Genomic DNA, 24813 nt, shown 5'->3' on the forward strand with positions numbered 1-24813 from the left:
CATTATCAAAAGCAGACCTAATATTTTAAAAATCCACATTACAATAATTATTCAAAAAGAGAATACTTTTCACTAATTTATAATACAGAATCAAATTATCAGAGTGGGCAATTATGCATTCCAGTTATGTGAATTATGCCTTCATTCTAGGAGTCAACGGATTCAAAAGCATAAGCTGATTACAATATGGTTAGCAATTAGGCAGCTGGGCATTATTTAAACATAACCTTCTGATAAGATTTGGCACTTCCTAAGCAATATGCCTCTGACAAATAAGAAAGACAGCAAAAAATTCACATTTGAGCACGAACTATGAAGTATGATTCCACTACAAAAAGTATTAGTCTGATGAGTAAAATCAAATCACTCCATTACTAATATAATATCCAAAATGAAAAAGAAACAAACTAATTTAAAAAAGAAAAAGAAAAAGAAAGAAATAAACTAATACTGCAACAGAGAGGTCTGTAACAGTCTCAAAAACAGTAAACCTAGTGGCACAAAACTCTATAGGTATAATGAGATACTATATGTAAATCAGTTGTGCAATCCCCACAAATTTGTGGCATTTAATGATTCTGTGAATAATCAAAGGTCAATGGCTGCCTGCACAGTTAGAAAAAGTGAATCAGGTGTAAATTGAGCAATGAGCATACAATTACTTCTACAAAGCATGCACACAAATTGCGAATCACAGATCCCCCCATGAAGAGGCAGGGAAATTTTAAGAAATTTGTGAAGTAAATGAGAAAAATGGCCAGTCAGCCTAATCAGAATCCCTTAAAAGTAGTCTAAAAAATATTGAGAGAAATCCACAAATGGTATCCAGCCCAAACCCTAGTCTGCAAACACAGCCATTTCCAGGATTAACTTTCCCAAAAATAATCAATGAATCAGGAAAAAGGTCTGCTTCTAAACTTTTCAGTAATTTCTCCACACAATTTAAAGGAAAAAGCCAAAAAAAAAAAAAGAAGCCCTTGACAGCATTCCCAATATAGATAAGCAAGACAGGAGAGAGGTAAGCAGAACTTTTAGAATATAATAATCAATTACCATCAATATCCTGCAGTGAGCCCCCATGTTTTTTTGTAAGCAATGCCTTAATATTATTATCATCATCTTCTCAGAAAGCCACTAGTGCTATCTTGATATCTTGAATTCCATTTCCATTTGTGTGATAAAAGACCACTTACAGGAGAAAGCCAAAACAAGTATGATGTTCATGCCAGGGCGGCTGCTAAATGCAGACTCATTTACATAACACCCCCCCCCACCCCCCCCCCCCCCCCCCCCCAAAAAAAAAAAAAAAAGAAAAGAAAAAGAAAGCAAGAGTGATTGCATACTGTCAACTATACTATTCCTAATCATATCATCTTTCTGTACTAAATTACTAAGACATTTTCAGTTCAAAAGAAATGATTTCAACAACAAAGCCCTGATATGGTGTAACTGGAAATTGCATGATGAAGAAAATAAAATAATGTATCAATCTGAAGGCAGAAGAAGATGGCCTTGTAACTGTATTTGCAAACCAGATATAAAAAGTCAACAAAAGGTCAATGTGCCACCAACCACCTGTCATCAGGTCTTCCTCATAAACCTTCAGCCGGGAAATACAGAACTCAAATAAAGGCATCCTCTTTTCAATTCAATTTACAATGACTTTATGCAACAGGTAAATGTGTGGTTTACCTCAATCGATTCCCTGGATGTGTCAAGGATGACGAGAGTTGTATGAAATTACTCTAGCAATCATAGCAAAATTCTTATGATAGATATCTATTTTTATTTTTATTTTTTATTTAAAAAAAAAAAACAGATAGAGAAGCAGGAGTTTAATCCAATAAATGTATATAATGAAATAAATTATACGACTATGAGGTACTCTCTCATTAACACAAACACAAATGTATTAGCTAGCTAGTGTAGCTAACTACAAAAAAAAAAAAAAAAAAAAAAAAAAAAAAAAAATGTCTCTAAACAGCACTAGAGATGATGATTTCACTTAATTTCTCTCTACGGTTAAGGTATGTACCATGGATGATGAATTTGCATTATGTACAGGTTAGGGCCATGTCTCCATCAAAAGTTTCACTGCAGGTATCTGCGCAGTTATTGTGGTTATTAAATACGGTTCTTATTCGCTATTCACATATGAGGTAATGGGCGTTTTTTATTACTATCTAAATCTATATACAAGATTAAATAATACAGTTATTATTATATACAATGTTAAATAAATTAAGATTTCACTTGTTACACAATTCACGATTATCAACCATAGAAGGTAATTGTCTTATAGAGTAATCGAGATTTGAATTACCATGAGAAAAGAAAAAAAGTAAATGTAATGAAGTATTACTTTGAGATGATAGTGAAAAAAACCTAACATAACCTAAAGGTTCTAAACTTACTAAATTCATAACGACCTCGTTTTAGTGAATTTAATTTAATAATATATATAATATATAAAGGAAATGCGGATGCGGACAGCGGACAGCGGACGTGGACGGTTATTATCCCTCAATTTCTCCCCAAAACTACACCGCTGAACCAAGCAAAGCAAGAAATTCCAATTAACATGATCATATGCCTTCTCCAAGTCCAACTTGCACAACAACCCAGACTCCCCCGACCTAATTCGACTATCCAAGCATTCATTAGCTATAAGAGCCGAATCCAAAATTTGCGGACCTCCAATGAAAGCATTATGAGAACTAGAGATAATCTTGCCCAATACTGATTTGAACCTGTTGGCGTGTGCCTAGGATATGATTTTATAGACCCCTCCCACCAAACTAATCGGCTTAAAATCATTTACATCCACAACTTTTGCTTCTTTGGAATAAGAGAAACAAACGTTGTATTAAAACTCTTCTCAAACTGGCATTGATTATGGAATTCTGAAAACACTGCCATAAGATATGTTTTCAAAACATCCCAACACTTCTGAAAGAAAGCTATTGTGAACCCATCTGGTCCCGGCGCCTTATCACCATTCAAGATTCGCACCACCTCCCACACCTCCTGCTCCTCAAACTCTCGTTCTAACCAAGTACTCTCCTTCGCATCAATGGATGAAAAAGAAAGCCCATCCACCCTTGGCCTCCAAGGACTGCTTGGTGTATAGTTTGTAATAATAATTTACTATATGCTCCTTTATCTTCATGGGATTATTAGACATAGTCCCATTTATACTCAAAGACTCCATGTGATTGTATCTACGATGCGAATTGGCCACCCTATGAAAGAATTTCGTATTATTGTCCCCCTCCTTCAGCCACAAAGCACGAGATTTCTGTCTCCATTTTACCTCCTAAAAAAGAAGCATTTTTTTCCAACTCCTTAGCCATATCTATCTTCCTCATCCTTTCCTCCTCCACTAACCTACGACCCTCATCAATTATATCCAAATCACAAATACCCTCCAATAACTCCTTTTTCTTCCCCACATCACCGAATGCCTACTCATTTCATTTCTTCAAATCCACCTATAAAGCTTTCAACTTGTTTGCCAAAATGTAACTAGGCAGGCCATGAAACTCATACGACGGCGACACCCACCAAAGTTTTACTTGTTCCATAAGACTTTCAGATTTCAGCCACATATTTTCAAATTTAAAATATCTGCTCCATCCTCTTTGCGCCACATAGTCCAATAGTATAGGAAAATGACCTGACAACTTTCTAGGTTGTCGCCTCTGTGTCACCTCAAGGAAATGTTCTTCCCACTTCGGAGATGATAGAAATCTATCAATTCTATACCATACATGATCTTCTTGACATTGGGCCAAGTAAACTGCCCTCCTTCGAGAGGTAGATCCACCAAGCCCTGTACAAAAATGAACTCTGAAAACTTCTCCATAGCTGCAGAAAAACTAGAATCACCCGATCTCTTGCTAGGAAACTTGATCAAATTGAAATCTCCCCCAAAGCACCATAGCATCTCCCACCAGCAAACCAGCCATCTCATCCCACAAATATCTCCTCTCCCTGTCATTATTAGAGGTCCCCCCCCCCCCCAAACACAAAATTATCATCAGTGTTGCGCAAAGAGCAAGCAACTGTATATCTTCCCACACACTCATCAATCTTCTCCACCACCCACCTATCCCACATAAGCAAAATTCTACCCAAGGCCCCAATTGCTCCCATATAACACCATTCCACATGTTGGTAGCCCTATAAGCTCCGAACATTGCCCTAGTGATAATTTCCATCTTCGTCTCCAACACAAACAAAATCTGCCTTCCACTATCTGAGGAGCCCTTTAATTCGCAATCTTTTATTCAGCACATTGAGCCCTCTTACATTCCATATTACTATTTTAGGCTTCATAAACACGAAAAGAGCCCCTTTCCTTTCCTCACCTTCTAATAGAGTGTTCCCCTTTCTTGTCATAATTAATGGACCAATCCAACCGCTTTCTCTCCCGTTGGCCTTTCATCCCTGATGTAGATGGGACCGTAGACATAGTCTCTACTATCGTTTGATCTCTAGTAGCTTCAATCTCTTCAAAAGAGTCATCAACTTATCCTCAAATCGATCACACGATAACTCTACTACTTTGTCAAAGCCCTTCACCCGTTTAACCACCCATCTAGGAGACACTAGAGATGTGCTCCTCACCCACACTGACTGCCAAGGGTACAATTGATAGTGGGTCACTATCCTCCAACTCTTCTCCTTCTCCATCAACCACATCTTGTAAGAGGAAAACTTCAAGTTCGATTTCATACGCCTCCATATAAGACAAATACTTAGTCCCCACCATCTCTCCAGGATTACCCACGGAAATAATAGCTCCATCTGGCCAGACACAAACACATTCCCTCCTCCCACCTGTCGCTTCAACGATTGCCTATAGACCATTTGGACTAGCGGTCCTTCTTCGGCAACCCCAAAAAAATCTTCACCCATCCTCTCTTCATCGCACTTTGTTTCACGCTCAATTGTGCCTTTCAAACCCACCGTTGTGGCCATGCTTGAAATTGCTTGCACCAGTGTCAAGACTCCTCCAACATACCCTCAATAACCTCTAAACAATCCCCAAGCTTACCCTTAACCCCTGCGACAGGTTCTGAGCAGACCCCAAACTGTCCAACTTTTGCTATGAAACATTTGAATCCGACCCACATCCTCTGATCTACAAACACACCGGCGAACCCCCATCAACTACCGAAACAACCATTATTTTTCCTCAGCAAGATACTCACTCTCAACCACCTCGTCGACGACCTCAAACCACTTTTCGGTATTGTTTGCCTGATACCCAAATGAACACATACCCGCCATCACTACTGCACCAGAAGCAACCTATGCCTTACTCCTAGGAACTAACTCAGCCCTCTTAGATTGTGCTGCATCTATAGCCAACTTTTGGTTAGATTCCATCGACGTTTAACTTTCCACTGAGACGTCACCTTGTGTGGTGATTGACGAGTATAGACTTGCAACCGGGTTGTGGGTTCATATACTCGTGGCTCATGCGTCTTTGGGTCATTTAATTTCAGCCCTTCCTCTAGCTGGGCTCGGACATCCCCACTCACCAACCCAACCTGCAGCCTAACTGACTCCCCCACATTTTTGTTCTGAAGGCCCAACTTCAAAAGCGCCAACCATCTCTCGGCTTCCATCTTAAGAGACCTTAGGAAACGCGTCAACTCTTCCAGAGTCTTCGCATCTCCCATATTCATCTTCATAACTTCTTCCATTTTCAGAGTTGATACACTCGGGCCTACAGCGTGATCTCCGACCTTTATTGTGGGCTTTCCATCTTTGCTTCCGTATGAGATCCATAATTGCCCAGACTGCCCTTGTGCGCGCATTTGTGATGTCATCGCCGGTCGTCCTCCCTTCTAACGCCACCGCGTACGAGCGCCCATCCTGACGTAATCCCGTCATTGCCGGTGATACTACAATTTGCTTCCCCTCCTTTTTCCTTCCTTGACGTTGTTTATCATAGTAACCTTTCAACCACTGCCATCTGAACCCAGCAATCCAACCATCCCTTCCTGTCGCTACCCTTTGAGATGATAAGAAAATTCACCTTCCTCCCCCTCCATATTTCGACAACTCAATGAATTGTCCATGCTTGTTCCCTCGTCTCTGCACCACATACGTTGTGCTCTCTTGACGATAAGTTCTCCAATTCTCGCTGGATTCTTCGCCCTTGATGAACCCCTCCAGCGCTTGCCTCCACCATAACAAACTCGGCCACCCCAGGATTACCGCCCGAAAAATACATCTACTCCTCTCGGCCAACCACACCCTCTACTAACCTGTAACATGTTTATTTATTGTTTAGGAATTCTAGGGTTTTGATTCAGAATTGTAAAAGGAAATTGAAAGAACAATAAATCGGTAATGGAAATTGTATATTAAAATAGTAATAGAAAATGGATAGAATTGGACTATTCGAGATGTCCGGTTTTCACGAGCATTTCGAGGTGCTCAACCTCCATGAGTGATTCGGGGTACTCCCTACATATTCAAATTTGATTTACAAACTTGAAGGCCTAATGCCTAATACCTACTACAAATTTTCTTTATACAGGCCACTAACCACTACTAATAGTATTATTTTCCACCAAATTTTATGTTGAAAGGCTGAAAGCTAACTTAACACTGATGTAGGGTCCTAGCTACCTTAGACTTTATTGTACCTGATGTTTTATTGTAATAATGAATCTCCTTTTCACCAAAAATAAAATAAAATAAAAACGTCAGGATATGCTATATTGTCCAACCTGAGCATCTTATTCAATCTACGGCAGACATTCATTAAGGGACGGTTTGGTTCGTTAGGATTATTACCGTCTTTCCGAGAATTTATCAGTATTCTCATGTTTGGTTTCTAGTTGTGATTTGAGATTTCGACGAACTGATATATTTGCAGGCATCATATTCTTGTAGGTGGAAATGGTGATAACTTTCTTACACGCTCCCCCTCTCTCCTAGTGTTCTCTTCGAAGAGATTTGAGACAATGAGACTCTGGGGAGAGCAGCTCCACCTTCTTGGCCTTGTGGGCTAGCTTGTCCCAGGGAGCTTTGTCGGATACATGTCCCTGACCACCATCAGTTTGTTGGATTCTGGCTCCGCCTGAACAAGCAATCAGACTGTCAACGTTACTTCTCAGGAATTCTAACCAAATCCATTCGAGACTGTTTGGGCGCTATTGGAATGGGAATCTGATGATAGTTCGGAAATCACTCGAAATTTATACGAAGTTGGAAACAGAGGACTGGCATGTGAACCACACGGAAATGGGGGGGAAAAAAAATCCAAATAACAGGGACTCAGGGAGGAAGCTTCTCTCTAACGGAGCCAATCCCTCTTGCAACCAGAAAATAAAGCGGCCACCAAAATATGTAATCTCACCCTGGTGGGAAAGCTAATAGCCCAAAAACTTAAAAATAAATAAGCCATCAAATCCACAATTCTCACCACCTGGAGTTTTATTGACAACATGGAAATTGTTGATGTGGGCATCATTGCATTGTTCAAATTCAATTGAAAAGGTGATTCTCCATGGGACCGTTGAACGAAAAATGCTTCCACCTCATTCTAAAACACTGGCCATTAGGTCTTGCACTTAGCCAAATTGATTTTAACACTACCCAGCTCTGGGTGCAGGCTCATGGACTACCCTTAGAATTCATGACCAAGAAAAATGCTACAATCATAGGAGGCATCATTGGCAAATTTCTTCAAGTCGACATAAGTTAATAGCTCATGACTTCCCAGACTTGAGAAAGTGATAAACAACAGAAGACAGGTCTAACTTTAAACAGTATGCCTAGAAGGGAAAAGCTCTTACTCATCTTGATAAATTAGAAAACAAGAATAGACCATAAGATGATGAATAACGTCCAACAAAAGTGAATTTTTTTTTATTACTTGTCTCATAATGACATACAGATGTTGAATAACATCCAAAAAAAACACTGAAAGCTTGTGTAATGAAGGCGTACAACTACCAAGAAACAAAAAGTATCCACATAAATAGTAGACCCACCTCCTCATCTACTTTTGGTCCTTATTCTTCTGCTCCTTGTCATCCCCAGTGTTGCTTTTTTTTGGGATTGGTTGTATTCGCACATAAGGTTTCCTAGTCAATGTTTCTCCTCTCAGAGCAGCAACATAACGGTCATTTGTATCCTCTTTACGCTGCAGCTCCCCAAGGAATTCTGCCAGTCTATCTTGATTTACTTTCCCCATCATCTGATTCGCAAGTTCAAGCAATCAAACCATCAAGCTCTTTACCACTTAGGAAAGAAAATGCTTCAGAGAAACAACCCCAGAATGGAAATGCACTTCAATCAAACAAGTCAAATTATTCTATCGAAATAGAGGCAGTGAGAACTAAAAAACTAAAAAGTATCAATCATTCATGATGCATATTTGATATTTATTTACGAGGACAGGAAGTAACCCAGTAGAGGAAAGAACTAGAGAAAATCATGTGTATCTATACACTTAAAAGAAACGAACAGCCTTATACCATAAACTGTGCGGAGGTTCAGAGCATGGGGAAGAAACGTGAAGTCTCGGATAGAAAGATGGAGGCTGTTTACCATCGGCGGGTGAAACAACCAGAGAATGAGATATGGAAAGTGAAGGAAAATAGGACAGTATTGGGTGACGGGCCGGGCAAATCTGTTCCGAAGGTGGTTAGTGTGGTGGAAACAAGTGCAGTCACAGTGATGCCTGGTGACCAGGATTACGCCGACGGATTTAGGTTGGTAAATGTGAAGTTCAAGGAGGTAGAAATTACCGAGAAGTTGGCTGAATCATCTGTTTCATTTCGGTCATGTGTTGACACGGTCGAAGAAGGTACAGGCCCTGCGGGGGCATCGACAAGGGTGGGTGTGGCACAAACAACTACGGTACATGAGGTGGGATCAACTCAGGAATATTCAGATTAGGCCGAAGGGTGTAAGGGTGTATGTAGCTCGAAGTTAAATCAGGTGATTGGTTCTTTGTTTAAGGAGACTGTTTTGGATATTGTGGGTGAGGATGGGTTAGGGACTAGTTCAAGAGTAATGCTACATATCACCCTTGTATTCTTCCCCTAAAATTGATGTGCCTCTTAAAATCACCATTGGATTAAAATCTAATAGTGGCCTATCATAAATTCAATGGTGATTTTAAGAACCACATCAATTTTGGACGGACAAAAAGGGGACACAAGGGTGATATGTAGCATTACTCCTAGTTCAAATAGCTTTTTCAAGGAAAGGATTTTTTATTTTTTATTTTTATTTTTTTTGTTAAGTAAGAGAATTTTATAAAAAGTGTAAGGCGCTCCTAAAGTATACTGGAAGTATACACAAGGACCCAAAACACAAAAGACCCAACATCCCAAAGAAACAAAAGCCCACAGGAATACTACTTCCTTTTGCATTTGCTACAACTAGACCTCTCATAATTAATAGAACAATGCAAATTCATCAGTTCCGTTTGGCCTTTCGGCTTGGAGGGGATGTTAACAGGATGTTCGTCAGGTCAAAATGAAGAATCCTTTTTCGTGGACAAAAATTAGGGGGAGGGGACAGAGTCCATTCTGGGTGTTTGATGATGGATAAGGGGTTAAAGGGCTTCTGTCAAGGAGGGTTTTTGGCAATGCTTTGGTATCCATGGAGAATGAGTAGGGGGAAGTATAGGGGGTCAATTTATTTACGAGCTGCAAGAATATATGTTGAATGGCTTACAGAAAATAATGATTCCTCTGTATAAATATTGGTCATTTTTTTTTTCTGCAGTCTTTATGAAATTACATTTTGTTAAAGCCTGTGGTGCATGAGGGCACATTTTCCTCTCTCGGCGGCGAATGAGGGCGTGTTTCGTTAAAGCCTGGTGGTGCATAATGGATTTTCTTCTGTGTTTCGCTTTGGAGGTTGGTGACATGGGTGTCTTGGGTTGTTACTACTCGGGGCTGTTGTAGCAGGTTGGGGGTGCGCTTTGTGAGGTCGAAACAGAGTGTTTTGTTGGACAAATGGGGAGTTCACTATTGAGCCATGGGAAAACGCATTCTGTTTGCGTATTGTGGAACATGGAAAGGGTTATTTACGTTCTATTGTTTTGGAGAAAAGGGGAGTGGTGTAGCTTCTCTCAACGTTAGGGGAGGCGGTAAAAGAAGAAGAGAACGTAACGTTCATTAGAAAATTTAGGGATGCTCAGAAAGCTTTCTCGGGCATGAAAAGCTATAATTCTCATGGGAGCTATTTGGCCTTTGAGGAATACAGCGGCAGTGGGCAGAGGGGTTTGGTGATTGTCCCCGAGGGTAAGAACAATTGGGGATGGTGCAGCTTTGTGGAGGTTCTTCAATTTCTACTGTCTCCTTATTCCTTAGTGAAACAGACACCCCTGGGGGTCAAGACTGATGATCTGCCTTCATCGAAGCTTCAGGATGCACAGGGTGTACGGACATATGCACAGGTGGTTAGAGAGACCACCGTTAACGGCAAAGACACTGGTGGTACTTCTGGCGGAGCTCAGCGCAAAGAACAACCGTTAAGGGTGGTGCAGCGCGCCGACACCAGAACACTTTGAGCAGCCAATTGTATAGCCCCTTCGTTTGTAAGAAGACAAAGGTTGTTAGGGGCAGAGAGGAGGGAACATTTCATTCCCCTGTGTGGAGGATGATTACAAACAAAAAAAACTACAAAGAACTCTAATAATGCTGGCAATATATTACATTTGATAATTAACGTGGACAGTAAAGGGAGGAGACACGTATCTTGAGAAAACTTTCTAGAAAGAAAGTTGGCATGGGTTCCACGCAACAATACAACCCTTAAAAGGGCTAGGTTGGAGGGTGGGACTTCTGTAGGCCTTGCTAGCACTTTGGGCCCATAAAACTCAGCAAGCACAAGTAGTTTAAGGCCGCCTAACAATGTTAGGATGGTTGTATGTTTTCAGAGGGCCTTTACTTCATTTTAGGTTAAAGTATGGGATTATGTACCGAGATCTTCCGAGGCCCTCATCTATGTGGACTTTAACCTGAGGTTTCTCTCTGATATGTGGGCCAAGGGCTTAATCTTGGGTCAAAGCTTTCCCTTAGGTGGGCGACCTAGTTGGTTCCCTACTGGAATTTTGGCAGTCACTTTGCCGATGCAAGGCCTTTCAGTGGAACTGGCTTCAGTGTCGAAATCACGGGCTAATATGGCCAGTGGGACCAGATAGGTGTTACCAGTGGGAGGAGTTAGTAGGAGTCCTAAGTTGGTGGGAAAATCGTTGTTGCATTGGAGGGGATTTTAATGTTACTCATTTTCCGAACGAAAGATATGGAGAGTCTCAGTTAACTTCCGCTATGAAGGATTTTTTAGATTTTATTTATGATCTAGAGCTAATGGACCTTCCATTAGCTGGAGGTTCCTTTACTTGGTCCAATAACCAAGACCTGCCTTCCATATTCAGGAGTGACAGATTCCTAGTCTCCCCAAATTGGGAAGAGCATTTTCCAAATTTGATTCAACATTGTCTTCCTTTACCTTTACCAGATCATTTTCCTATTATGCTACAGTGGGGGCGTGGTTAAAGGCTCATGCTACTTCAAATTTGAGAATATGTTGTTGAAAGAAGAAATCTTTAGTGACTTGATAAAACAGTGGTGGAACACGTACCAATGTCTCGGTACTCCTTGTTATGTATTGGCGTATAAAAGGCTGAAGCTTGATTTAAAATGCTGGAATAAGAAGGTTTTTGAAAGTGTAGAGGCGAAATAAAAGAGTCCTCCTTGTTGGAGCTTTCAAGTTCCGTTACATGGACTATTCCAGCACTTTTTTTTTTTTTTTTTTTTTTTTTTATCAGTAATTGCAATTTATAAAAATAAGTGCGGAGGGGCGCAACCCTTATACACGGGAAGTATACAAGAGAACCCCTAAAAGTGACGAACTGAGAATAATTTTAAAAAGTCTACATAAGTAAAATGATGGAAACGTGGAGGACTCTAGACGTGGGTGTTGGACAACTGCAGTTCATGGCCACGTGAAGGACTATCTAGACATGGGTAGTGGTGTGCTGCAGTTATTCATGGGTAGTTATTTAGTGCACGGGTAGTTTAATATGTGCATGGGTAGTTTAATATGTTAGTGGGTAGTTTAACATGTTAGTGGGTAGTTTTATTCTCAGTTACGTAGCTCTAGTATAAGATGAGTTCTAGAATGTGGAGAATAGATTATTGATTATTGTATTGGCATTTTGTCATTTGTGGTTTGTATCCAGCCCTAAGTGGATTCATTTGTGGTCTCTCCTACCCGAAAGGAGTTCATTATCTATCAAATATCTTTAATTCTGTTCAAATTATCGTGGGTTCCTATCAACTTGGTATCAGAGCCAGGTTCAAAATTCAAAGCATGGCTACCAACAAGGATCGCATTGAGAAATTGGAATTAGAAATTCAGGATTTGAAAGAAGTAATGCAGAAGATGAATGCAGAATCACAGTCCAGCTTTGCGGAGCTTAAGGAACTCTTCTTCAAGGGTTTTGAACATGGTGAATCATCTGCAGACAAAGGAAACGGAAATCATTCTTCCGGGCACTCGAATAGTTCTAAAGGATCGAGTAATTTCACTAAGTTGGAGTTTCCTCGGTACTCGGGAGACAACCCCAACGTGTGGCTGAACCGGGTAGTTCAGTACTTCAATTATAAGCAAATACTGGAGGAGCAAAAGGTATCCCTGGCAGCCTTTCATCTCGAAAGTGAAGCCAATCAATGGTGGCAATGGGTTCAAAAGTTGTACAAGGAAGAACAAGTACCCATCACATGGGACGCCTTCGAACGGGAGTTGCTGATTCGATTCGGTCCTACCGAAGTCGAAGATTATGACGAGGCACTTTCAAGAATCCAACAAGAAGGGACATTGCGGGATTATCAACAAGAATTTGAGCGTTTGGCAAACCGGGTGGATGGGTGGCCACAAAAGGCACTCGTGGGAACATTCCTTGGAGGGCTGCAACAGGATATTGTATCTGCTGTGCGAATGTTCAAACCGAAGACCCTCCGTGACGCCATTGAGCTAGCACGCATGAGAGATGATAATCTCTCTAGAGACCGGAAGATTGCAAGCGGTGAAGGGCCAACTATGTCGACAAATTCAGCCGGTTACTCAACACATACTACACGCCCATATTCATCGGGTGCTGCCAAGAAACTGTCATGGGAAGAGATGCAGAAAAGAAGGGAGAAGGGCCTGTGTTTCGGTTGCAATGAAAAATTCACACCGGGACATCGTTGCCAAACACCTCAAGCACTCTCTATTGAGGTTTCTGCAATGGAGGAAAGGTTTGAGGAGTTCGAAAATGGGGACACAAAAATTGTGGGTGGTAAGCGCGGAGCCGAAGAGGTTGAACCTCTCATCAATTTCTCCACATGAACCTTGAGGACAAGGTTCTTCTTCCAGGCGGGGCAATTGATGGAAACGTGGAGGACTCTAGACGTTGGTGTTGGACAACTGCAGTTCATGGCCACGTGAAGGACTATCTAGACATGGGTAGTGGTGTGCTGCAGTTATTCATGGGTAGTTATTTAGTGCACGGGTAGTTTAATATGTGCATGGGTAGTTTAATATGTTAGTGGGTAGTTTAACATGTTAGTGGGTAGTTTTATTCTCAGTTACGTAGCTCTAGTATAAGATGAGTTCTAGAATGTGGAGAATAGATTATTGATTATTGTATTGGCATTTTGTCATTTGTGGTTTGTATCCAGCCCTAAGTGGATTCATTTGTGGTCTCTCCTACCCGAAAGGAGTTCATTATCTATCAAATATCTTTAATTCTGTTCAAATTATCGTGGGTTCCTATCATAAAAACATTCAAGCTATAATAGGACGCTATCCAAATATATAACGTATTAAGCAACTGCTTCCATAGCTCCACCAAAGATGTCTCTACATCTTTAAAGAGCTGCGCATTTTGCTCCCTCCAAGTACACCACAATAAGCACAGGGGAGCTAACCGCCAAGCTTATTTAGCACGACCATACCCAATCGCCTCCCCCAACTATTCAACTACTCCAACACCGTTCGTGGCATAACCCACTCTACCCCAAATAAAATAAGAATGTAGCTCCAAAGATCCCAGGCGATTTCGCAGTGAAGCAATAAATGATCAATAGACTCCCCACTCTTATTACACAAACAACACCACTCCATCACTATAACATTCCTCTTAAGCAAGTTATCATGCGTCAATATTTTGCCCAAAGCTGCTAACCATACGTAGAAAACCACCCTTGTTGGAGCCTTAACACAGCATATATTCTTCCAGGGAAAAGATGGAAAAGATGGGCCATCTTTCCTAATAAGCTCTTCACAGAAGGATCTCACCTCAAATAAACCTTTTTTTAGAGGGATTCCACATTAACCTGTCACCCTCTCCATGTTGAGCCGAAATGGAATACAGTCGATCGAAGAAAGAAAGGAGCATATCCATCTCCCAATCCTGGATTTGTCGCGTAAAAAGAACATTCCACTAAATAACACCATTATGAACAGCCAAATTATCCACCACTATCGCATCTTTGTTCCTCGCTATACTAAAAAGAGTTGGAAAGCATTGCTTCAAGGATTTATCCCCATACCACCAATCATGCCAAAAACTAATATGTGATCCATTCCCCACCTCAAAACGAACAAAATTGTGAAACTTCTCCCACTCCCTCCTAATATGTTTCCACACACCCACTCCAGAGGAACCTGACACCTCTTTCGAACACCAACCACCCTTGAGGCTCTCAAATTTTGCATCAATCACCAATCACCAATCGCCATAAAGCCTCTCTCTCCCTACCATATCTCCACAACCATTTGCCCAAAAGTGCTCGATTAAACTGGATTAAATTATGAACTCCCAACCCACCTGAGTGCAATGGAATACAAATTCTATTCCATTTCACTAAATGAAATTTGGCCTCATCCCCAATGCCACCCCAAAGAAAAGCATTTCGAATATTATCAAGACGATTAGCCACCCTCACTGGAATAGGAAACAACGACAATAGATAAGTAGGAAGGTTGGAAAGCATACTTTTAAAAAGAGTCATTCGCCTACCCTTTGACAAATACATACGCTTCCATCCAGCTAACCTCCTTTCCATTTTCTCAGTAACACCATTCCAAATAGACACGGACTTGTAAGAAGCACCCAATGACAAATTCAAGTATGTCATAGGCAAAGAAGTGACCCGACATCCAAGTAAGCGAGCCAATCTTTCGACATCCTCTACTGCACCAATAGGAGCAATTTCTGATTTTCCTAAGTTAATCCTTAAACTTGAAGCTGCCTCAAAGCAAAGGAAGATACACCTCAAATGACGAATTTGTTCTTCTTGCGCCCCACAAAACATCAATGTGTCATCAGCAAACATTAAATGATTCACCACTAAGGCCTCAGGCTCCTTGGAGCCTACTAAAAACCCAGTCAAGTTGCCTTGATCCAATGCGGCACTCAGCATTCGGCTCAAAGCCTCCATAACCACCACAAACAAAAAAGAAAGAAAGAGGATCTCCTTGTCGCAAACCCCGAGAACTGTTAAAGAAACCCGACGGGGTTCCATTCACAAGAACAGAAAATCTCACCGTGGAAATACAAAACCGAATCCAAGCCCTCCATTTTTCCCCAAAACCACAACGGTGCAGCAAATATAGCAAGAAATCCCAATTCACATGATCATAAGCCTTCTCAAGATCCAACTTACACAACAACCCAGGGTCCCCCGATCGAATTTGACTATCCACACATTCATTGGTAATAAGCATTGAATCCAAGATTTGTTGACCACCTATAAACGCATTCTGAGTGTTGGAGAAAATCTTGCCCAAGACTGATTTAAACCTATTCGCGAGGACCTTGGAAATAATCTTGTAAATCCCCCCTACCAAACTAATAGCGCGAAAATCTCTCACATCCATGGCACCAATCTTCTTTGGAATCAGAGAGACGAAAGTAGCATTAAAGCTCTTCTCAAACTTGCCTCGAGTGTGAAATTCTACAAAAACATCCATAATGTTAGTTTTTAAAATATCCCAACACTTCTGAAAGAAAGCCATAGTGAAGCCATCAGGACCCGGCGCCTTATCTCCCTTCCAATCCTTGATCACATCCCACACCTCCTTCTCCTCAAATTCTCTTTCTAGCCAAATGCTCTCCTCCGCATCAATGGATAAGAAAGATATGCTCTCCACCCTAGGCCACCAAGAACAATTTTCAAAATACAGATTATTGTAATATTGGACTATATGCTCCATCATCTCCACAGAATTCCTAGAAATTGCACCATTTATAGTAAAAGAGTCTATTTGATTGAATTTACGATGCGAGTTGGCCACCCTGTGAAAAAATTGTGTTCTCGTCCCCCTCCCTCAACCACAAAGCTCTAGATTTCTGTCTCCAACTCATTTTCTAAAAAAGGAGTTTTCTCCAATTCTCTCGACATATCAATCTTTCAAACCTTTTCGTCCTCCTTTAGGCACGACATTCTTCAACTAAATCCAGCTCTCGAATACCCTCCAATAATTCTTTCTTTTTCTTCCCTATATCACCAAACACTTCATTCCATTTCTTCAAATCTGTCTTCAAAGCCTTCAATTTATTAGCCAAAATGAAACTTGGCAAACCCGAAAACTCATAAGACAACCACCACTTTTTAACCTGCTCAACAAAACCCTCGTATTTCAGCCACATGTTTTCAAATTTAAAATACATGTTTCCCCCTCTAGAAGCCCCACAATCCAACAAGTGATCAGAAAGAAGTCTTGGCAATTTCTTCTGTGTCGCTTCAGGAAAGCTTTCCTCCCACTCTGGAGAAACTAAGAACCTATCGATTCTAGACCATATTTGATCTTCCTGATTATTTGACCAAGTAAACTGGCCATCTTCAAGTGGTAGATCCACCAAATTTTGCATGAAGATGAAGTCTGAAAGCTCTTCCATAGCTGCGAAGAAGTCGGCACCACTAGACCTTTCACTAGGAAAACGAACCACATTAAAATCTCCCCCAATACACCAAGGCATCTCCCACCAACTCATCAATCCAGCTAACTCAACCCACAAATCCCTCCTATCCCTATCATCATTCAGGCCATAAACCCCCCCAAATGCCCATACTACCTTATCATCAGCGTTGCGCAAAGAACAAGCAACGGTATATCTACCAACACAATCCTCCACTTTCTCCACCACCTTTCTATCCCACATCAACAAAACCCCACCCGACGCTCCATTCGCTCCCATATAACACCAATCTACATGACAACCCCATAAACTCCGAACCACCTCCCTTGAAATAACTGACATCTTAGTTTCCACCAAGCAGACAAGGTCCGCTTTCCACTCTTTTAGAAGCCCTCTAATCTCTAATCTTTTCTCAATCGCATTAAGCCCTCTAATGTTCCACATTAATATTTTAGGCTTCATAAGAGCAAAATGGGCCCCTTCCCCTATGTCGATCACTAACAGATTGAACCCCTTTCTTCTCATAGTTAATGGACCAAGCCAGTCTATTTAACTCCCGCTGCCCTTTCACCCTTTGAGAGAACGGAAACTTTGTTTTGGAACCTTCCAAAGAACGAGCTTCAATCTCCTCAAATATTGCAACCAATTTATCCTCAAAACCTTCACAAGATAATCCTATAATTTGATAAATATTCTTGACTCTGTCCACCACCCAACTAGGAGACACCCTCAGCCCATCTATTCCTTCCACTACCAACGGTGTTAATACCATCGGTTCGCAACACTCCACTTGTTTTTCCACTGGAAAAGCTTCTATTGCGTAGTCACCCACTTCATCCTCTTCTGACCGACATACCACCAGCTCAAGATTGCATTCTTCTTGTCTCTGATCCACTAGCTCTGTAAACATAGGGCATAACGACAAGCAGGAGGTCTGAAGAACCATCAAAAGACCTCCACCAGCTTCCAATAAAATCATTGAAGAACATTTTCCAACACCAGGACTGAACTCCACCAACTCAGTGCTCTCTCCAACTACAGCTGAGCCAAACCTAATCTAGCGACAGCAATCTGAGACCAACCCACGTGAAATAACCGGCAATACCTCCGTTTGTCTCAAAGCAGACATCATGGCCTTCGGTTCTCCTCCCCCTCCGCCCGACTCAACCTTAGACACCGGAATCAAAGGACAGCTCCGACTAGCACCCGCATCAGACGTAGTTTGCCGTTGCTTTACTCTCCAGAACGCCTTAGATTGTGGGTATGCTACGTTGTGACGCTTCCAGCACTTATGTCCATTGGAACCCGAATTTTTTTAAGGCGGTCCAGGATTGGGAGCTTGAGTCCCTTGTTGAATTCCTCGATCTTTTGCTGGAATGTCAGAGGGCCAAATGAGAAGGATAAAAGGTTGAGAATTAGAGGGCTCGTCAGAGATTGGAAGGCGAACATTGGCCCTGTTCACTAAACCCCTTCCCCTTCCCTCCCCTCCTTTTCGTCAGCTTGTGTCAGTACGGAATCTACGGATAGCAGAGAAGTTTGAAAAAGAATCTAACATTTTATTTTATTCCAATTTTACCCTAAATCTTTAAATATGAAAAAACCAAAAAAGTTGAGAATAAACTGAAAAGTGGAAGGTAAAATAGGAATAGAATAAAATGTTGACTTCTTCCAAAAGCTAACATTTCAGTCTATTCCAATTTTATCCCCAGCTTTTTAATATGAAGAACCAAAAAAAAAGGTAATAAACTAAAATATTTGGGGTAAAATAGGAATAGAATAAAATAGTTGGCTTCTCAAGAAGCCAACTATTTCAGTTCCTGATTACCCGTACTGACAGGGGGAAAAGGAAGTGGGGAGGGGAGGGGGAAGGGGTTTAATAAACAGGGCCATTGTATGTTTATTAGAGATAAAATTGGAGAATATTTCTAGGGAAGTGGTTCAGAGTTGTTGGGGTTGCCAACATGTGGATTGGTTATTTATGGGATCGAGAGGGGCTTCACGAGGAATTTTGTTAATGAGGGATACGCAGGTGGTGGAGAAGATTGAGGATTGTGTGGGGAGCTTTACAGTAGCGTGTTCCTTTAGGATTGTAGAAGATAATTTTGTTTGGGCGTTTGCGGGGGTGTATGATCCAAGTGATGATAGTGTAAGGAGATATCTGCGGGATGAATTGGTTGGTTTGATGAGTTGGTGGGAATTGTCGTGGTGTATTAGGGATGATTTTAACGTTGTTCGGTTTTCGAGCGAAAAATCAAGTGACTCCAGACATTCATCAACTATGGTGGATTTTTCAGATTTCATTTTTTTTGTAGGGCCTTTTGGATATCCCGCTTGTAAGTGGGCATTTTACTTGGTCAAATAATTGGGACTTGCAGGCTTGGTCTAGACCTGATAGATTTCTTCTATCTCCGGAATGGGAAGAATATTTGCCTGCTGTTTCACAAAGGTGACTTCCAAGAATCTTGACAGATAATTTTCCATTGATGTTGTATTGTGGGGTGCCAGGTGAATGTAGCAAGTATTTCAAGTTTGAAAATATGTTGTTGAAATAAGAGGGATTCATGAAGCAGGTGAAAACTTGGTAGTTGTCCTATAACTTTCACGGATTACCAAGTTTTATATTGGCAAGTTGAAAGCTTTGAAAGTAGATTTGAAGAAATGGAATGAAGAGGAATTTGGTGACATAAGGAAGAAATATAAGGACTTTTTGGAGGGTATTCAGGAGCTGGATTTTATTGCAGAGGGTCGAGTTTTAATGGAGGAAAGGAGGAAGAAGGGAGATACGTCTAAGAAATTGGAGAAAATTATTCTTCTTGAAGAAGTTTGTTTTTTTGATAAGTAATCAAAGATTTTATTAAAAGCAAAATGCACCCCTACGTACACAGAAAGTATTCAAAGGAAAAAACCCTAGCAAACCCCACCCCCCCCCCCCCCCCCCCAAAAAAAAAAGGGCCCCCAAAACCTATAGAAACAACCAAGACCGACCCCCACAACACCCTAAAGTCACAAAAACCACTTGAAGCCCCTCATAAAGACACCCCAAAAACTGCGCACAACTAAAAGACGCAAGCCTTGCCTTTTCCACGGCTAGAAGACTCGCCTCTGGCATTACAGTTAATGGAGCACTCCAAATTTCTTAGCTTCCTACTGCCTTTAAAATTAGAGAGGGAAGCCAATTCTTGACTCTGATGTTTCTCTTCTAAAGCTGTCAAAGGAGCTAGAGTCTTCTCCTCAACGACTCGCACATGAGATCCCCAAAATAGGATAGATGTCCATAACACAATGCAAAGCCCAATCTGAGAAACTGGCATCTCCCAACGTAACAAGGGGATAGACACACAGAGGGGAAACCTCACCATCACCACCCCCATCCATCCCATCCAGTAGACACAGAGCCACATCTTTCCCTATTTCTCCATCAACACCACCCCCATCCAACCCAACAACAACGACTACTTCCCCTCCTTATGCTAATCATCCCCCTTAGCACCCCAAAACCATTATGCCACAAAGCTATCCTTGGCATGGAGAAGATAAATACAAACACTCAGAGAAGTTGTCCTTTGCACGATCTGGGAGAGCCCACCGATGAGGTCTATTGCCACAAACATCATCGACCCAGCCAAAACAGACTCACGGATTACTAGCAGTTGTCCTTGGCAAGATCTAGGAGGGACCACAGGTGAGGTCTATTGCCACAGACATCAGCAACCCAGCTAGAACAGACCCAGAATATGAACCCGTAACCATAGCCCCGTTCTCTAGATTCGAGCCCCTTAGCGCCAAAAGAATTTGAATCGACAGGGTCTAAAAAACTCGCTCTACCATCAAAATTGGTGTGTCAATCTTCGACGAAGCCTCCGAAGACCCCCCATTTGGATCAAAAAGCTCATGACCCGCTTCACAACCCAAAGAAGATTCTAGTAGGAAGCCTTGCTTAAGAGCCCGCTGGGTAATGGGCTTACGTGTTTGGACCACACCTTTGCTAGCCTGAATCTTCATGCCTAATTTACGTTTCTCGTTGGGCCTAAGAGAACCCAATATCTCCGGGATCAACTTTTGGAGGCACGACAGTGATCTTACTAGTAGAAGAATCAAACACGGCTACCACCTTCCCTAACTCAGTGGCAAAATTCATCCATCCCCACCCTACATGCCCCTCTAGTATTATAATGAGCCCACGCCGACCACCCATTGCATACTCCGCCACCTCCAAGAAGTGCCTAGCTTTGTTAGATACTACATAGACAAAGAAAGCCCCGTTCCCTTCCCTTGAAGAATCAACGAAGTTGGTATATCTTTTTTTTTTTTTATATAAGTAAAAAGACTTTATTAATGAAAGCGTAAGGCACCCCTAAGTACACAGGAAGTATACATAGGAACAACCAAAGCTAACCAGCAAAAACCCAATAGAACCAACAAAACCCGAACCCCCGAAATCGAAGAAGGACCCGAAATCAAACTACAATAGCACCCAACTAAGAACAAAACAACCCACCACCCACCCACTAAAGCACACAAACCTACAACATGTGTGCCTTGCCTTTCCTACAACATAACGTGAAGTAGATAAAGAAGAAGGTACAGGACCCCATCTGCTAAAGCTTGAAGAACTCCAAAAGGACCGGCGTATTTAGGTCCAATACTCTCTTGAAGAAAAAGAGTAACTTCGATTTGAGGCAGTGTCACACCAAAAAACCGAACCTAATGGGAATGAAGGTGTTATGTGTACAATTAAAAGGGGTTCAGATTAGGGATTGCAAAATTAGGGATTGATCAGTACGGCTAGTAGGAATCACTGCTAGGGCTGAGGTGGCAGAGAAAGACCTAGATGCTCTGCATTTTTTGTTAAAATTATTGTCGTTTTATACTTTCTGTGTTTTAAGTTTTCCTTGGTGCATTTAGTAGCATTTCCTTGAAATGTTATAGAACTTTGCTAGGCGATTGAGAGGAGAATCTCCAGCTAGCATTCTGTTAGAAGGATGAACAGAATGGGTAGTTTATATATAGCTAGGTATGGGAAGGAAAGGAGGGAGAAAAGAATCTAGATGTTAGTGACTCATCCTCAGGAGAAAGAGCCTCTCGAATGCTCATTATCTTTTTTTAATGAAACTCTAGTATTTCTCTTTATCATCTTCTCCATAATTTTTCTAAAAAACCCTAAACCCAAAAACAACACTTGACATTTGGTATCAGAGCCATTCGGTTCTTCCATCTTCTCTGCTCCTTGTTCTTCTTTTCCACCTAAATTTTTTTTTCTATATTTCTTTGTCTCTCGATCGTTATGGCCGAAGGCACTCGTTTACATCAGCTCTCAAATTCCGTCAAGGAATGCCAAGATGCTATCACTCAGCAACAGGTCACTAACAACAATGTGGATACCCAACTTCGGGAGGTGACAGAAATGCTCTGGACGTTGATGGCTAATTAGCCTCCTCCTGAGCCTCAAAACTTTGAGATGGGTCACGATGATCGGCGACACCCAGAGTTGGAGTGGCTCGAGGATCAGCGCCAGCTTGATCATGGGCTGGACCGGCAGGAGGATTGTGACGCTCGGCAATTTTATCGCGATGATGATGATGACGACCGGCGCATTTAGACCCGGGCTTTACACTTGGATTTTTCCCCGTTTTGACGGTGATAATCCTTCCAGGTGGTCTTATAAAGTCTCTCAATTTTTCGACTATTATTAGACCCCACAACATCAATGCATTTGCATGGCGTCTTTCCATATGGAGGGTGAGGCGTTAGTCTGGTTCTACGACGCTAACAAAGTGGGCCAATTTCCGACGTGGGAGGATTTTTTGCAAGCTTTGCTTACACGTTTTGGGCCAGTTTATGATGACCCAATGGAATCCCTCATGCAACTGCACCAGACGTCGACAGTGGCGGAGTACACCACCCAGTTTGAAGCTTTGTCCAACCGCCTCCGCAGTCTCTTGGACAAAAACCGTTTGAGCTACTTTCTTAGCAGTTTAAAAGACGAGGTTCGTCTCCCACTCCGCATGATGCACCCCCGTATTCTGGTGGCTGTGTTGGGTCTTGCAAAGCTTCAGAAGGAATATCTCATCAGCACAAGGCGTCCTTCTCGGCCATCTTCTTATTCTTATAATAAGCAGTTGCCTTGGACTTCTTCAGGGAGTTCTTCCTCTTCTCCTTCCGTGTTGACACCCCAGAACCCCTCTGTGGTTCCAATCCAATAGTTATCCCCGGCCCAAATGAAAGAGCGCCGCGACAAAGGGCTCTGCTACAATTGCGATGACAAGTGGAACCTAGCACATAAGTGTAAGTCTCCTAAACTGTACCTTATGCATGGCTGTGATTCCTTTTTTGAAGAAAAATTGGAGGAAGTTCTTTATGAAGATTCTGTTGACGGTGGGGACTCACCAATGGATCCCATTGTTACGGAGGTCTCGGACCCCGAGATCTCTCTCCATGCTATAGCTAGTTCAGTCAGCCCAACTACTATGTGGCTCATGGGCTTGCTTCAGAATCAACGGGTTGTTATTCTGTTAGATTCCGGAAACACTCATAATTTCTTGGACCCTGCTATTTTACGTATGGTTCCTTTACCTGTGTATGTGGGGGTTACGTTGAATGTTCGCATTGTTAACAGTGCTATGGTGGTCAACAAAGGCCTTTGTCACTCGGTGTCCCTCAAAATTCAGGGTCATTGTTTTTCCACAGATTTTTACCTTACTCCCTTAGGAGGTTGTGACGTGGTGTTGAGCGTGGATTGGTTGCACACGTTGGGTCCGATTCTCTGGGATTTCAACTTGATGACTATGAAGTTTGGCCAAGAGCCGCATTCCACCCTCCAGCATGGGTTGACCCCTTCTGGGTTAACGTTGGAAGATGGTGCTACCTTCCTTCGTTCCACTCCTTCACAGAACAAAGGGTTCCTGTTGCAATTGTGGTCTCAGCCCCATTCCTGCTCGGCTACCACTTCACAGGAATCTCTTTAGGTTTTACCTCACCCATCTCTTCAGGCGTTACTCGCTAAATTTGGGTTTGTTTTTGTTGCACCTACTGAGCTCCCTCCCCCACGGTCCCATAACCATCAGATTATCCTTCAAAATCCAACGCCTGTGAGCGTTCGGCCTTCTCGCTACCCTTATTTCCAAAAAACAAAAATTGAAAAGATTGGTACCGATCTTTTGGCCTCCGAAGTGATTCAACCAAGCAATAGTCCGTTTTCCTCTCCGGTTCTGCTTGTTCGGAAGGCGGACGGCAGCTGGCCCTTATGTGTTGATTACCGTGCTCTCAACCAGGACATGGTGAAGGATAAGTACCCCATACCAGTGATTGATGAGCTCCTTGATGAGCTGTTTGGTGCACGGATTTTCTCCAAGTTGGACTTGCGGTCAAGCTACCACTAGATTCGTGTCCGCCCAGAAGATGTTCCGAAGACGGCTTTTCGGACTCACGACAGCCATTACGAGTTCCTCGTAATACCCTTCGGTTTGACGAACGCCCCCTCCACCTTCCAGGGGCTTATGAATGATATATTCAAGCCATTTCTTCGCCAATTTGAACTGGTTTTTTCTTTACAATATCTTGGTCTATAGCAACTGTTTGTCTGACCATTTGAAGCACCTCCGGCAGGTTTTGGAGGTCCTTCAATCTCATTAGCTCTATGCGAAGGAATCTAAGTGTCGATTTGGGGTTGAAGAGGTCGACTATCTCGGCCATTTGATTTCCAGTAATGGCATGCGGGCTGATCCCTCCAAATTGGATTCTATGATCCAATGGCCTATTCCTACCAACATCAAATCCCTTTGTGGTTTTTTGGGTCTCACAAGGTATTACCGGAAATTCATCCGGACCTACGGTTCCATTGCAACCCCCTGACTGCC

General features: G+C 42.0%; 1 protein-coding gene across 2 annotated transcripts in view; it reads right to left on the minus strand.

Moving 5' to 3' along the window:
• Nucleotides 1-344: 344 nt before the first annotated feature.
• The window catches only part of LOC133865750 (uncharacterized), a 30113-nt gene continuing 5644 nt past the window's right edge, over nt 345-24813 (minus strand). The window contains exons 2-3 of one of the 2 annotated variants that reach the window (XM_062302214.1): nt 8019-8224; nt 345-606 (exon numbers count right to left, since the gene is read on the minus strand). In XM_062302214.1, the coding sequence (XP_062158198.1) occupies nt 8027-8224 (198 nt within the window). In that variant the 3' untranslated portion in view covers nt 345-606; nt 8019-8026. Of the gene's footprint in view, nt 607-7866; nt 8225-24813 lie in introns of those variants that run through there. The other variant, XM_062302213.1, reaches the window with a different exon arrangement.

The sequence above is a fragment of the Alnus glutinosa genome, chromosome 4, assembly GCF_958979055.1.
Source record: "Alnus glutinosa chromosome 4, dhAlnGlut1.1, whole genome shotgun sequence".
Taxonomy (NCBI): domain Eukaryota; kingdom Viridiplantae; phylum Streptophyta; class Magnoliopsida; order Fagales; family Betulaceae; genus Alnus; species Alnus glutinosa.